The sequence below is a fragment of the Pomacea canaliculata genome, linkage group LG7 (genome assembly GCF_003073045.1).
Source record: "Pomacea canaliculata isolate SZHN2017 linkage group LG7, ASM307304v1, whole genome shotgun sequence".
In the NCBI taxonomy this organism is placed as follows: Eukaryota; Metazoa; Mollusca; class Gastropoda; order Architaenioglossa; family Ampullariidae; genus Pomacea; species Pomacea canaliculata.
Genome location: NC_037596.1, coordinates 28,182,412 through 28,198,378, shown reverse-complemented (window position 1 = coordinate 28,198,378; position 15,967 = coordinate 28,182,412). Strand labels below are relative to the sequence as shown.

The following is a 15,967-nucleotide window of genomic DNA, read 5'->3' as shown; positions in this document are numbered from 1 at the left end:
CTACGAAAAAAAGGACGTTCAAAACGCCAAGAGCTGCACGTGTGTTCGTCAAAGGATCAAGCCCAACAACAAACAATATACCACGGCTCATTGCTTCTCCTGCTTAACGCCTACAATCATCATCAACAACAGACACGCATTATTCTGACTAGAGCTGCTTTGGTCAAATGCATGTAACAAATCGTAAATTCATTGAAGCTTAAAATAAAGAAGCGGAAACATTGCTGGAAAATTATTTGCAATCAGGATTAGATTATAGATTAATTATCATCCTTTTTCCTCATACATTATGGGACTGTCGATTTGAGCACACTGTCGCCTGTCAAGCTCAGTTCCTATCTGAAACGAAGTGGAAATTTTCTTTCTAAAAACCCTTTTCTTGATTTTCTTGTCTGTTAATCACTCATCAATGCATCTAGTTCGTCCTCCTGTCTACTGACCGCACACATCACAGCTCAAGTTATCGTGGATCCACAGATACACGACTTCTTCAAACTGCATGTACATTATAAGAATAGAAAGAACAAAAAGCCGTAGTTACCTATCTTAATAATAACATACCGTTGCACAATCTAAAACAAGACTTTTTAATTATATTTTTTCTTGTTACAGCGCACTTACCTTGCAAAGAAGTAGCAGGACCACAAAACAAACAAAGCTTGAGTTGTGTTAATCACTTGTTAGAGGGACGAAATATATATACTTTGTGATAAACAGACCAACCAATGGGAATAGACAGATTCACATGACCGATAGGCTTTATTTTTCTTAGTACGCTGATATTTTTAAAATATTTTATACCACGACCGATGATATTTTGAAAATATCAGCAAACTATTCGAAGGCACAGCAGCGAAACCAAACGTCTTGTCATGAAGCGAAGAAAAATAAAGCCTATCGGTCATGTGAATCTTCGATTGGGAGTCGAGCATCACCACTCTAACCATCATTGTGTTTGCACCCTGGGTAGCAAGCGTCTTCTGACTACAGACAAGCACAACGATGCCAGATATGAACATCGTGTCTGTCACATAGGATGTAGGAAAGTTTGTTTGTGACAGCTTTGTTTAATTAGTCTCTAATGTCTCAACCGTCCGTTGACTTTCCCAAGCTTCTTCTGTGATAGAAAATAGCTGTGTACACAGAACAGGTGAGAGGGAGATGTGTGAGCGTGATGAAAGTGAGGAAGTGTATGTAGGTGTGGTCTGTTGACTGGAGAAGAGTCGTGTCCAACATTCTCATGTTACTGATGATTTCTTCACGGAGTGCAAAATCAAAAATAAAAAAGATAGAAATATAAGGGTGCGGCTTCACGATGGGTCAATCTTTCTCTATAGTGCAAAAAGTGTTAAGAAATGTATATAATTATATATAAAGTGTAGTAAATATTATAATCTACTGTAACGAGGGCACTTTTCTACAAAAAGATGAAGTAGTTGAGGACCTACACTAGTTTAAGTGTAATTTCTCTAAGAAAAGTATGAATTAACTGGCCTTATGTTATTGTCATGAACTACTTACACCGCTTGTAGCAGACATCATTAATATAATCGTGATACATCGAAGTCCTCAATACAAAAGAATAACAAAAACAAGTGCTGATAATGTCAACTTTTATTGTTGGAAATTTTATTATTTTATTGCTGCTACTTAAATAAAATAGCGATGCAGAAATGTCTTTGAAATGTATAGCACTATGGAGACAACAGCACTCAGTTCATATAAGTGGGTTCTTCTCTCCTTTTCCTCGTAGGACTGTTCACAACTGAAACAATATATAGTGGAAAGACACTTTATTTAATAAAACCAATACCTCATTGTGTTATTTATTTAGATCATATCAGTTTAAAAAAAACCAATAGGATTTGTGCAATACTACATAAAAATCGTATTCATTAGAATCGCTAAATGCTAAAATAATCAGCAGAAATTTTATTTTTACTGTCTCAAAATGAATAAAAAAATGAGACTAGCAGCAAACGGTATTTAAATTGCTTGTTTACGGTTGATTCGTACTTAATTTTAAAATATGCCAAAGGTCCACGAAGGGTTAGGGTTAGGGTTATGTAAAAATCAAGATGCTTTAAGTAATTAAATTACTTCGAGCAGGAAAATACCATACATGTGAAGTATATTGTATATAGACCTACCTTCATAAGATGTTTTCGAGGCGTTCTGGTCTTGCCGAATCTCTTGATAGTGTGATTGTTTCCCTACATCTTCCATTCGTAGTGCATCATAAAGCCCAGCTGCTCTTCCTACAACAAATTCGATGACTCAAATAATTATCTCAACTATTTTGTTATAATTACTTTATTTATTAAGTGAGAATGATGTCAAGACAAAGATTTGCATTTACAATTTTACATGGAAGCAGTACAAAAATGCATCTTTTTTGTTTAGTTTTTAAGTTTATCTCCCCTTGCCCTAAATAAGAAATCGTCGGAACATATAAATTAGTCATTTAGCTTTTTTAATTTAAACAAACCGTTTATCTGAGACAGCCTTAAAAAAATAACTAAAAGCGGTGGCAACCAAATTAAATAGAAATGTCAGAACAACTACACGGTCTTATAAACTTTACAATACAGGTAACTCTGTGAAAAATGTTTACCTCCTGTTGCGTCCATTATTTTTGGAGCCGAAGACTGTCCTGATGCGTCAGAGCTGTAAGAATATAATATTGTGATTCTTAGAAATTTGAAAACTATTTTGTCAAGGTATTGAAGATGTACTAAAAACTGACTACAGAGAATAGTAAAAATATTATGTAATGTTATTTTTTACAATAGGCTTACTGTATTTGTAAAACTAACAACATGTTGGCTTATACGACTTACTTTCTCTGGTTTTGCTGCGTGTTTGTATGGTTAGTTCCATCTGCAACTTAGAAGAAGAAAGATAGATAATGTTAGGTTTTTATGCTCTTCCTTTTCGCCTTGTACCTTCCCTTCTATACGAATTTGAAATAAAAATCTCCATTATTTTGTAGCATCTATTTTTATAAAAGTAAAATACGCAAAAAATGTGAAAATGAAAACGATACCTGCGCAAGGTAAAGTCCATCCACGTCGCCACACCCAGATGATGACAACCACAATCAACACAGCGACAACTGACAGCATCACAGCCAGCACGACGACTCCAGCAATGTTCTCATCCGTCTTTGTGATGACACAGGCCTGTTGGTCATCTTCAGACACTGCACAATACCATGCAAATCTCTGTAGTTTATTCGTAATAGTGTTATTAAAGTGGTTTTTAAAAGAACCTCACCATTCGTACATATTTCAAATAAGATTACCTTTGACATAGAATGTGAAAGGCAAGTCTCCTAAACTGTTGCTGAAGACGATTCTGTAGAAACCCTCATCATTGTGTGTCATGTTGATGACGATGACATTGCAGGTGACTGAAGCTGGGGACAGCAGAGTTGTAGAACAGGCAGCATAAACATTGTTTTCTTTCACTGGATATCCATCTGAACTGTCATTCATGCCAAGGTAGGTAATAATGTTCAGCTCTGGTGTAGGATACACCATCATTTTAATTTTCAGCACTCCTACACCATTTGTTACCTGTACAGTCTGAGGCTTTTCGTCACCATCGGCTCTCTTGGGGGCACCTGTAATGTCACACTTGTGTGATATAATTATATATGAAACTTGGATAGTGACAACGTCTGTTTATTACTATCAGTTCTAAGACTGTTTTACATCTTAGAAAGTTTCACTAAAACACTTTAGGATACTCTACGTACAAAGGAAACCAAAGTTATTACTATTCCATCAATTTAATTCAGGAACGAATGTATGCCGTTCAGCCTTATGTTGCAAAAAAAATCATTTTCAATGTTACCACTCATAAATAATTGTTGTGATATTTATTTTTCTCAGTAACACATAATACACCGTGTAACATGTCTTTTAAAAAACCCACTAGAAACTGTTATGTTGCCCAGATTACACTCACAGGACACAAGCAATGTCCGACTCTGGCTGTCCTGTCCAATGCTGTTGTTGGTGTCACATCGGTAGACACCTGAAGCTTCACACAGGACTTGATGTATACTGTAAGTCACCTCCTTTGAATGTTCAAAGATGCCCCCTGTAGGCTGGCTTTGGTTGAGCAGTGTAGAAGGGTCTGCTACATTTACAAGTCCAATGCTAGGAGTGGGCTTTCCATAGGAACTGCATTTCATCTCCACTTGAGATTTCTCATCAACATTCACTGTCTTGCTGGCAACATTATTCAAACTGAAGGTCAGCACATTGGGAGAGTCTGTTAGAAACAATAAATTGATAATGATGATAAATCACGTGGTAAATAGTAAGAAAAAGGCGAGGGAGCAATGAATTCATTAAAGCAGAAACTTACTTCCAATTTGTACGAAGTATTCCACAGACCGCACAACTGTGTTGTTCCAGAAGGACTGGCATACATGTGTGCCATTGTCCACAACCTGCACACCTGTCAAACGTAGTTCTGCTGAGTGAGTTGTGTTCCAGACTACAACTCCAGGCGGGCTGCCCAGGTCATCCGCAAAACACGTACATGACAGGCAGTCGCCAGGTCGTATATATTGTGGACAGTTGTGGTAAAGTGTACTCAGGGGGCGACCTTTCTAAGCAAAACCATACAAAGAAATATTGAGTTTAAACAATACAGACAAAAAACAATCACTAACGCACACACTCACGCGTACACGTACACGTTTAAAAATAGACACACAAGCAATCACGGAATCATATACATTGAAGCAAAAATATGTGATATAGAAAAAAATTCAATGTATAATATAATGTATTTATTTTGTACAAAGTTTATTTTACTGAAATATTTTTAAAAGACAAAATGGCATAAAGTTTTGTCTGAAACGATTCCATCTTTTAATGTAAAAAATGCAAATTTTATTATTTTTGCAGTTATTTTAAAAACTACTTATGTTTACCGAATGTAAAAATATATTGGTGATCACAGCGGCTTTTTTTACCAGGTAAAGTTTACTCTGAGAGTACTTAGCAACCACTCGCGTACATGTCCACTAGTATTAAACATTTTTAATGTGCTTGATACCTTATTTCTGAAAAATATTTTTACAAAAGACAAAACTTTATTTTAGATGAGTTGCACAAATAGCGTTTAGAAAGATTGATTCTTAATACTGTAGACAAGTTATTGTTTGAAATACTAAACAGGGTTTGACATGAAGCACTCACGTATTTCGTTATTTCCGATGAAACTCGCATTGACAGTCACCTCACCCGGAGTAACAGTCACGTGGTAAGTGTACTGACCTGGCGGCGGCAGGTGACTGGTGAAGTTACACCATCCACTGACGTACTTATCCACAAGAGGCACGACAGTCATTGAGATGTTAGCGAGCAGTGTTTCTCCCTTTGTTACCTGTTGAATGTCAATGCTACTGAAAGTTACTATCAGGGAATCATCAAAATCTTAATCATCATCATCCTCTCCTAATTCAATATTTGTTTTATGTAAACACACCAAGCCATTCAACTAAAAATAAAACTTAATAATTGTAGCATAATTAATTAGTATTAAATAGATCACTTATACATTTTTTAAAGAAGTTCAAAAATCATCATTCAGAATATTAGGCACAATATTTTCCTAAATTTTTTTCATTTTGTTGATTTTCCTGATCGTGGTTTTGCTGTTTGAAATGGTTAAGGGAGGCTAGTAAAGTCGGAAATATAAACTTAAATGCTTGTCGTTTTCATCCCTTTATATATTGACTGTTTATCTAGGAGCTTTTCGGAGTGTGCATGCGTATATAAACGTTTATCTATATACCAAATGTGAGTGAAAGGCAGCCTTTTAATATATAATCATTAAAGTTTATTTACAAAATAATTTTTCAAATCAATAAAATTAGTATCGAACAGACTAGTCTCGACCTACCTTTGCTGGTCAAATGGTGCTACTACATCCTTTTATACTGAATTACCATAATTATTTGCTCAATATTAATAGGTCCTTTCAGAAATATGCCTACATGCTTATAGTGTGACCTCTGTACGCTTACAGTTGTCTGTACTCCCTCAACGTTCTTGAACCATTACTTTTACCTTTTACTGTCTTTGACATGAGTATAATGCGATGATTACCTCTTTCAGCTGAATCCATTCACAGCGATACCGGTTCTGTGCCGAATAAACTTTCTGTATTCCACACTGGCCGTACACAGTCCACGTGTCGCTTTTGAACTCAACTGTACATGATATATTTTCACCTGTATCTGGTAATATAAGTAGGAGATTACAATTTGAAGCGATAAAATAATGTATAAAAAAGTATATTCTAGGGTTTTAGAGGAACGAAAATATCTTAAATTATACAAGAGAAAAAAAAGAGAATGCAGTAGATATTTAATGTTTTCATTATAAACATTTTTCGCTGCATACCTTTTTTAATGGACTGTTATCGGAGAGAGGGAAGAAGTTGTATGTAAAGAGTATATATATATTATATACAGTATTTATAAATAATATTGAATATATATATATATATCAGTATTTATATATAAAATTCAATATATATATATATATCTTACACTTTTTAAAACGTACAAAAGAAGCTCTGTCTTACGTATGTAGTCGAGGCGACAACCATCTTCACCAACTTTCATCCCCTGTTGATAAGCGTGGCATTGCAGTTGCCCCTTGTCAAATAAACTTGAATCTCGAGCAGCAGTTGCATTAATGACCATCACACCAGTGTCATCAGAAGTCCTGCTTATTATAAAAACGGGTTCCCCTCGTGTGTCACAAACAAACGGACTTCCTTCAGATGTGCGAGGTGGACATGAACCTCGGTTAGAGACACGAGTGTTGTTATACCAGGAATACCACTGTATGGTGTCTTGTGTTGACATACCAGTGCATGTAAAGATGTTGTTTGTTTTGCCCTCCTGCACTTCCCAGTAACTGTCACCAGTGCTACACTCTGATGTGATGTTTCCTGAAGAAAAACATTAACAAGCATTAGCTTAACAGAAGAAAAACTAAGCCCTTATACTCAAGTTACTATACAACTTTATTAATACACATCGTAAATTCCAGCTAGTTCTAGTTTGCTAGCAATATACAGATAAGTACATACATATACCTGTTGAAATAATTCATATCACTCACACTATAAATATATACACACATTTCTAACAACATCAGATACAGTGGGTGACACCAAGCCACCTCAGCCTAGTACAAGATGACGGACAGTAGAGTTGATCAAGTGAATGGCACGTGCAGTGAATGAGTTTCGGTGACGATTGGTTCTGTAGACAGACATCGCGTACCTCCAGCCAGACTACAAGAGTGAAAACTCGCATGTCAACACATGATCACAAATAGTAAGAGTGAAAACTCTCATGCCAACCCATGATCAGAAATACAGAGGACTCGTTTCCCTGTTGATAAAAAATCCAGGATCCGTAGAGTTATTTGGTGAGACAGATGGAAGTCTGAAACTAGACTCTTAGCCAACAACTGAGGTTGCACGGTGTCAAAAGCAGAAGAAAAATCAGAGAAGATAAGCCTGGCATGAGCTCTGCGTTTCTCCAGATGCTTGTACCGAGTATTTAGTATAAACAACATAGCATCATCGACACCTCTTCTAGCTCTGTAAGCAAACTGCAGCGGGTCAAGATGTGCATCAACAGCTGTCATAATCTCGCTCCTTATATTTTTCTCAAGTGATTTTATGATGAATCATGTAAGAGCGACCGGTCTGTAGTCGTTGGGTTGTAGAACACTGTTTTCAGCAACTGTGGGCATGTATCCTAACGCATTGCTTACTACTTCAATGCTAAGACATACCCTCCTAAATACACTTAGTGAATGTCTGAACTAGACTGCCGACAGTTGATGTTGATGTCTTAGTCTCTATTTAGGGAAGATTTTGCAGCAGTGATGTGCATTCGTCGCGAGATGAGACCTTAAACCCAGTTCGACTGATGACAGTTTTCTTCTTAACACAACGCTGTTCAAATGCCACATCATTTAATAAACCACTAAGATCACCATGCTGTAAGCGTCTTGTCACTTGGAGTAAGGTAAGCAACTCTTCCGACCTTAACAAGCTTTTCGTTAAGAGTTAGTGTCCTTAACTTTTTCCCCATAGACGCGGTGATAAGAGTTAATAATAATAAAGCGTCGTGGTTGAAAGTGGAGGGACCGAAATATCTAACTTGTGTTTGGAGTTATATACTTAAGTTAAAATTAAATCCAACTTTGCTTAAGCTTTTACTAAACTGTAAGGTGTAACAATTAAATCGTTCGACTTACCTTGAGTTGATCGCACCAAAACAAGTAACAAGTAATACCTTAGCGATTTATCCGCCATTCCGTAGGTTCATTTGTTGTCAGGAGTATTCTTGACTACACCTGAGCTGTTCAAATACAACAGAGGATATCGTCTAGGTCACTGGTCTGATCAGACACCTCGATATTATGCGAGGTCGTACTGAAGCTATAAATACACTCTGTACAATCCACTGGGTGGCTAGAGGAGGAAGTAGACAGGTACCCGAGACACACACTGCACTACATACAGTCTTGTGCTACTTTCACAGGGGACTCAATAGACTCAGTGGTTCAAACCGTGTAACCTGTACAGTCGTCAGATAGTGGAGTCAACAATTGCTTCCAGGAACATTCTTTGAAGTTCAGAATCCTCACTTGAGTGCAAAAGTCGGTTTTAAGTATATACACATTTTAAAAAATAATCCAGCCTTATATCTGTTAAAGGGTGAAATGATGCAACTTATGAAATGCATTCTGTATTATCCAGATAAATTCTAAAATATAGAAAATGTTGGGGTTGTCGTTCTAAAACCTAAGCAGTGTCAACCAGGAAAAGGGAAATAGCTTATTGAGCACTAACGGGTCTGTCTCTGAGTTTCTACTACTCTTTTTTACAAGTACTTGTTTGTCTGACTTAAAAGCCTGAGGTGTGTTTTTAAAAGAGGGAGTAGACTGTTGTCTGACATTACCGGCAAACTATTGTCACCTACAAGTGCACCCACTGGATCATATCAATATCAAGTTGACTGTTGAATGAAAGAAACGTGTTTGCTACAGTTCCCTCTCTTCTTCAACGATTTGCGTGGGAATAAACTCAGTTTCCCACCAACTACAGGGGTTCAATGAACCGTTCGCTCACTCATGCATGCATTCACTCCATGCGTACCCACTAGCATTTAGTAAAGTGGGACAACCCCTGTCTCCCAAGACAGACAAGGGCGACAACCTCTCATTCCTAACAAAGAGATATATGACCATCAAATAATATCACAATAATAATTTTTAAGTATCTACTGTACTGTAATTATTTGAGTTGAGCAAAATCTTTACCAAAAGACTTGTAAATCTGTATTTGATAAATGACTGATGTTCCTGTGGCAATATCTTTTAAGTTTCGTGTAATGATTCATCGTATTTTAATGTTTTACCTTACACATACAATGTTCGAAAACATGATTGTGATTAAGGAGTTTAAGTCGTAAGTAAAATGTTACGTGCTGTGAACTGAGAATCAACAGTTTGTTCACTACAGGGGAAAACTCAACTCGAAATGTTCACGCTTCACAAAAGACACTGTCTACATAACACACACACACATATATTCAAACAATCACTGAGTCACATTCTTTATTGATGCTTTGCAATAAAACATATTTTAAAAGTATTTGTTGAAGTACTTAAAAAAGTGTTAATCAATTGACAACTGTATTTATCTGAACATGTATGACTGTAAAAATAAAATGTGAGTAGCCAGCATTTAAAGCTTATCCTTGACAAGCAGCTGCGATTATAGATCATCATCATCACCATCATCACCACCACAACCACCACAATCGCAACCGCCACTATCATTAAAAAAGTTTAATGTTAATTGTTTCTTTTTTTTTTTTTTTGTTTTGTTTTTGTTTTCTTGCCAGGGAGCATGCACCTACGCGAACACTCGCACGCACACGCACAAGCAAAGCGAAAAATATTTTTAAATAATAAACTAATCAATAATATCAAACAAGCATCAACAATGTCAGAATCAAATACATGTTGAAGCTAGACTTATGTCCAAGCAGGCTGGTAGAAGAAATGAGGTGTAAACCAATAAAGGCCTTATTGAACACTTGAACGGCAGATGAATAGACAATGTTGTGTAAAACGGATTGCAAGTCCAGTAGATTTTTCCGGTCCATAAAAAATTAGTAGCCAGAATTTGAAAAACTGAAGGATTGTGTGTCTGAAGGGTAACTCACTGGACCACTCACCAGTTCGAGCTGCACTTTCACACGTTTACAGGCTGAACACCGCTCCTGACATCTCTGACCCAAGAGGACTGTGACATCACACAAAATAGTTAGTTGGTTAATTAAAATATACACAACACTGCAAATTGATTAAAAAAATGGATTAACAAAATCAGGACCTCCTCTGTGTTTTGCATGTCTATGTTCCTTTGTGGAATAGTCTATAACTAACTCTTTCAAGACATTCCGATAGAAGGCGCGAGTCTGAGCTTGTGATTGCCGCTTTCTTATTCGTTAATATTCTCAACTTAAAATACTCCAGGATAGAAAAATGGATAAAAATCAGTACATGCATGAATGGAGGAAAGAAAGATTGCCACTCGAATCACTCATAAGCTCATTAGCTGCAAAGATTCCGCAACCATTAATAAAACACTGTAGTCTGTGGTATTAGAAATGGCAAAACTAGTTTTGAAAAAAAATATTACTGGTTTTATTCAAAGGCATGCCCAGACTAAAAATAAAAAAAAGAAACTTTAAGTGGTACGCCATCTTCTGCGATAGAAATAAAACAAAAACGGATATTTATATTTATATGCATTTCTTTTTCAGATGTACACTTTTTCTAGAAATAAGAAAGAGGTTTTGTAGAAGCATGTGTTTACCTGTATTGGTAACTGTAGTACCACTGATGTCCCTAGTAGCATAGTCTGCAAAACATGAAAATAATGTACGCCTACTTTTTTAAATACTCTCCCTACTTTGTTGACAAAAACTGTTTATGATATCGGCATATGCGCCAATAAGCGTTAAATAATTTATTAGTAACTTCCTACCTTAGATTCACCAAAACGATTGCGGTAATTTGAAAGAGTAGTGAGAAAATGTACAGTATTTCACGGGGTCACTGACACCAGTAATGAATGCTGCAGGAGGTTGAACACTGCACATCATTAATTAAACCAAATTAAGAAGAAAAAATAAACATTACCACTAACTGCTGTTGTTGTAGATGCTGCTTTACTCATTTGTATTGCTGATGCTGCTTCTTTTGTTGTTGTAGCTGCTTCTGTTGCTCCTTCTGTTGTTGATCCTGCATTTTCTGTGGTTAGTTTTGTTGTTTCAAATGTTGTTATCTCTTCTTCTCTTGTTTCTGCTGTTGTTGTAACCGCTGCTTTTGTTGTTGCTTCTGCTTTTAATGTTGTTGTTTTTGTTGTTGCTGCTGATGATGATTCTGCTGAAGTAGTCACTGTTGTTTTAACTGCAAAATATTTAGAAAAAAAGAATAAGAACATCTCCCAGGAAAATGAAATAACAAATAGCATTTGTGTCATGAAATTAGAAGTGAATGTACCGTTACCATTTTTCAATTATGTATTAAAATATAACATTGCATGTGATCACCTCATTTTATTGCTATTCAAATATCTATTAGTCATTAAAATCTAATAAAAAGCTATACCAAAAATGTCTCCGGAAACCCACTCCCTAACAAAGAAAATGCACATTTATTTGGAGCTTAAAGTGGTTTACATAAAGATATACAGGAGCACAAACTACTAGACGAAAACTCGGGCGCTCGCACGCGAAGTAAGCCGAAGTACCCGGAGAAAACCACTGACATTTTCAGAAGAAAGCACAAAATATTAAACGAAAGAGTTAGACGATATTCAGCAATGATTTGAATGAATAGATATCATGAATCACTTACAAATTTCGCTACTTCCTATGAAAGTTGCATTGACAGTCACTTCTCCGGGAACAATAGTCACACGGTAGGTGTACAGACCATCTGATGGCAGGTGACTGGTGAAGTTACACCTTCCACTGAAGTAACTCCTGAGAGAAGGAACGACTGTCATCGATGTGTTCGCGATGAGGATGTCTTCAGATGACGACTGCAAACCATTATTTTTTTAATGGATGGAGCTATGTATTAATATGATCGCTTTGAAGGCAGATTGTTTTGGCATATTACAAGCAATTTTTATAGAGTCTAATAATGTACATGAAAGTATCGTCTGCTTTTATCACAACACTTTTTAAATAAACAAAAAAAATCATTCTAACAGCACATTTGAAACTAAGTGATACCTACAAAATAAACTAATGATACAATGTCTTGGTAGAGTTCATGCATATCTACATTTTATTTTACATGGTGTAATTAAAGTAATTTATTTTGTAGATCGTATTTTTCAGTATTTTTATTTACTTGACCAGCCCAGGTAAGGTAATCATTATTTTTTCTGTTTACCACACTTAAATTATTACCTCTCTGGTTTGGATCCACTCACACCTGTATCTGTTCTGTGATGAGCGGATTTTGCCAACGGTACACTGGCCGAACACAGTCTGGGTATTGTTTACTTGAACTGAGCAGGATATATTCTCACCTGGATCTGGAAAAACAGTCAGAAGGAATGAAAGTTGTGAAAGCGATTTTACCTTTTATATAAATTTATTTGCTCTGTGTTTAAAGTAGGTTACAATCGGACTTGTGAGACAATTGTTTTCCTGAAACGTATACGAAGTTGAATTCGTTAAAAAAGTTATAACCATTGAAATCTTCATCTTACATATGTAATCCATGCGACAGCTTCCTTCAGCACCGGGTACATTCGGAACTGAGCAGATCAGGCGTCCTTTTCCATCCAGTATTGATGTTGATATTCCAGATGTGTTAATTGTTATCACACTTGTATTATCAGAAATTCGGCTTGGTGGTGCATAGGAGAATTGTGACTCACAGACAACTTCACCTCCCATCAAGCGAGGAGGGCAGGAACCCAGTATAATGTACCGAAAAGTTGGATCCTGCAGGACCCACCGCACTGTATCTTGTGCTGCCAGTCCAGTACAGGTAAACATATTAACCTGTTTGTCTTCTCGTAGCTCCCAGTACATGTCCGCCGAATCGCACAGAGCTGTTATGTTTGCTGAAAAGATATTGCAATTTTATTTTTATGTGACTATGAGCTAAGCGACAAAAGGTAAGAAATCAGAAAAAAAATTCATGCACTGTAGACTGAAGGGATAAATAAAATGGGAATAATACTCACACGAATTATATTATTGCAAAGTGATCATGAAGGTAATAGTAAAAAAAAAAGTCAACATCATCAGACCAGTCGGGTTCAGAGCAGGCCGACCAGCCCGTGGGACCGGGCCCCAGGTACTCCATGTCTACCCCTCCCTCTCCCCTTATAGTGCAAAATTAAGGTGGAAGTACTTTTCTACTAAATAAACCAGCCAACTAAGGGAATGGTATCACAGCCCTGAGTGAGCGCCACTTGAGGTCACCGGGGTACAGGGTACAGAAGCACCCGGCGGGTGAAGGGAGCGAAACAAAAACTTAGTTGCTTACTGCCCTACCCCTCGAATATCCAGAAAACAGTCCACTACCTCTACCCCACTGCAGCGTTGGAGCAAACCATATTCGCTGTTGTAACCCACCCTTGACCAGTGATGGCAGAAATCAAATTCGCCGGGTGCTCAACCCAACTGCCCCACTGCGTGCGCGCGTGTGAGCGTACGTGTAGATGTGTGCGTGCATGTGTGTACGTGTGAAAGGCTATGTGCGAGAGTGAGTGTACCTGTGTACCTGCGTCAGTCTCTTATCTCGCTACATCTGACCTAGAAGGCATACACCCCGACCACCGAGGTCTATGTGCCTGGTTAAAGGCAGGCCGTAAAGGAAATAATTTTAGGGTTATATGACATGAAAAGGCTAGAGGATTACTCCTACCTTTGTCATATCACATAAACATGATGTTTTATAAATCTTTTACATTCAGGACATTCAAGAGTAGCTAACCCACACATCAACACATGAATACTCACTCACAAACGCACAGACGACTCGCTGTACTCGCATTATCCAACACAGAGCAATCGCGAGACAAACTCTTTACACACATCAATATGAAAAATTCACCTTTTGATCGGTTCAGTAGCTACGGAAGGTTGTACCCTGTATTTGTGTACAACAAACGTGTTTTGTGAAATAATTATTTATTGTTAATTATTAATAAATATTTATAGACTTACCTTGACTTGAACTCAGTATTGCGAGAAAGAAGCAGCACTCCACCAATATCTTCATCATTGTAGAGAGTGGCCCCATATATATATCTCGTCTTTTTAAAGTTTTCCAGTGAAGTGCCAGCTTGCCAATTGTTTAAAAGAATTTGTACGAACGGTCGTTGTACTGCTGTATTCCACATGTAACTGTACAAACCATTGACAGTATAAGCTCACAGGTTTTACATACTCGATATTTACATCTCTACTTTATCATACGTCAGATGTCAATGCCTAGGAAACTCTTACCGCAGTACTTTTGTGTTTCGATCTTTTTATCAAACTGCAATACAGATTGAATAGTTCCCCAGCATCTATTCAACTCCTACCTGAGCACACACTACACACCTGTCGTAATCCTAAGAAAGTTTTCGTCTCGCTTCGGTGATTACGGACGGGAAAACATTCCACCCTGAACCTGGTCGTCGGGTGTCACCGTGAACTTTGCTGTCCCAGCATTTTTTAAGCTCGCTACCTATGACCTCCCCTAAGGTTTTCGTTTGTATATAATAGCAACTGTTTCTAAATAAGTCTGACCTCTTCATTAGATATTAATACATAAAATAATAGTGTTTATATTATACGGTCTTTACCCACCACTTTACTAAGATACTAACATTCATACCTGCAAACACATTCTTCATTGAACGCCTCGCATGGTAGTGTGGTAGTGGAATAATTTACTTACTTGTGGGAGAGAAAAAATCCACTGACAGAAGGTAGCTTGTGTGTGTTAGGATCATGCCCTGCTCTCACCTGTGTGTTCTACGCAGTTTGTGATGCTGGTTATTTGATTAGGGTTTACTTTCCTTCTGTAAAGAGGTCAGCTCGGGGAAACTATTCAAGTGTACTCTAATCCGTCTATAGTGAAAAAAATTTCTTTTGGCTTATTCCACCAAACAAATAAACCCACGGCTTTTTTTGCCGTACCCTAGGCTGAAAATATCCCCCTTCTCCCCACCCGTCTAGTGGCTGTCCGGGTACCGGAGTTATCAAGGAAAGGTGTAGATAGAAAACGGCAGAGGTTCTGTTCCACCTTTCTCTCACCTAATCCTAAACATAGGGAACCACTTACATTTATTTCCTTATAAGTCATGAGCCTCTAGTACCCCACGTTTGCATTTGTTTATTTTAAAAATATGTAAAATTTATTAGGTGTTGTTAATATCTGTCACCTTACCTCGAGCAAAAGTAAACAAGAATCAGTGAGTTTTGCAAAGCTACCAGCGCTTCATCAACATGTTGTGAACTATTTAACGCTATCTGTATACAGTTTAACAGCAGTGTGGGTTACTAACTGGCAAAAAGAAAAAGAAATGTTATTGACGCTCACCAACCTAGGTTTCCTTATAACAGAAAATACATTCACCGTGTATGCAGAAGAATTGACGTTTGCGATAATTCTAGTTATGATTGTATATGTATTTTATTTTTAAAAAATGCATTAAGTATATTGGGAATAAATACACAGTGATTTTAAAATTTAAAACATAACAGGAAACACAGCGATACTTTAACTCCTTCTCCTACTTTCACGACCTTCGCGTCAAGCAGGTAAAGGGAAGTAATGCATCAGCGAGTCAATCGCCTCCCTTGTATCAAGCA

At 37.2% G+C, this 15,967-nt stretch overlaps 2 protein-coding genes across 7 annotated transcripts; both read right to left on the bottom strand.

Moving 5' to 3' along the window:
- Nucleotides 1-1,612: 1,612 nt before the first annotated feature.
- LOC112568187 lies at nucleotides 1,613-8,574 on the bottom strand. Of its 5 annotated transcripts, none has more exons than XM_025245353.1 (12): nucleotides 8,310-8,574; nucleotides 6,613-6,984; nucleotides 6,132-6,262; nucleotides 5,220-5,406; nucleotides 4,378-4,620; nucleotides 3,973-4,281; nucleotides 3,305-3,625; nucleotides 3,047-3,202; nucleotides 2,841-2,886; nucleotides 2,615-2,667; nucleotides 2,151-2,264; nucleotides 1,613-1,765 (listed from the first exon to the last, which is right to left on the bottom strand). In XM_025245353.1, the coding sequence occupies exons 1-12, from the start codon at nucleotides 8,365-8,367 to the stop codon at nucleotides 1,713-1,715; spliced, it is 2,043 nt and encodes a 680-aa protein (XP_025101138.1). In that variant the 5' UTR covers nucleotides 8,368-8,574; the 3' UTR covers nucleotides 1,613-1,712. The 5 variants fall into 5 exon arrangements, with proteins under 5 accessions (XP_025101138.1, XP_025101141.1, XP_025101140.1 ...); XM_025245356.1 differs by having other exon boundaries at nucleotides 6,132-6,256; XM_025245355.1 differs by having other exon boundaries at nucleotides 2,151-2,258; nucleotides 8,310-8,573.
- Nucleotides 8,575-9,660: 1,086 nt separating this feature from the next.
- Nucleotides 9,661-15,168, bottom strand: LOC112568235. Of its 2 annotated transcripts, XM_025245434.1 has the most exons (8): nucleotides 15,051-15,168; nucleotides 14,330-14,509; nucleotides 12,859-13,218; nucleotides 12,554-12,681; nucleotides 11,991-12,177; nucleotides 11,271-11,540; nucleotides 10,945-10,989; nucleotides 9,661-10,368 (listed from the first exon to the last, which is right to left on the bottom strand). In XM_025245434.1, exons 2-8 carry the CDS (start codon nucleotides 14,403-14,405, stop codon nucleotides 10,235-10,237), a joined length of 1,200 nt encoding a protein of 399 aa, XP_025101219.1. In that variant the 5' UTR covers nucleotides 14,406-14,509; nucleotides 15,051-15,168; the 3' UTR covers nucleotides 9,661-10,234. The 2 variants fall into 2 exon arrangements, with proteins under 2 accessions (XP_025101219.1, XP_025101220.1); XM_025245435.1 differs by lacking the exon at nucleotides 15,051-15,168 and having other exon boundaries at nucleotides 14,330-14,704.
- Nucleotides 15,169-15,967: the final 799 nt, after the last annotated feature.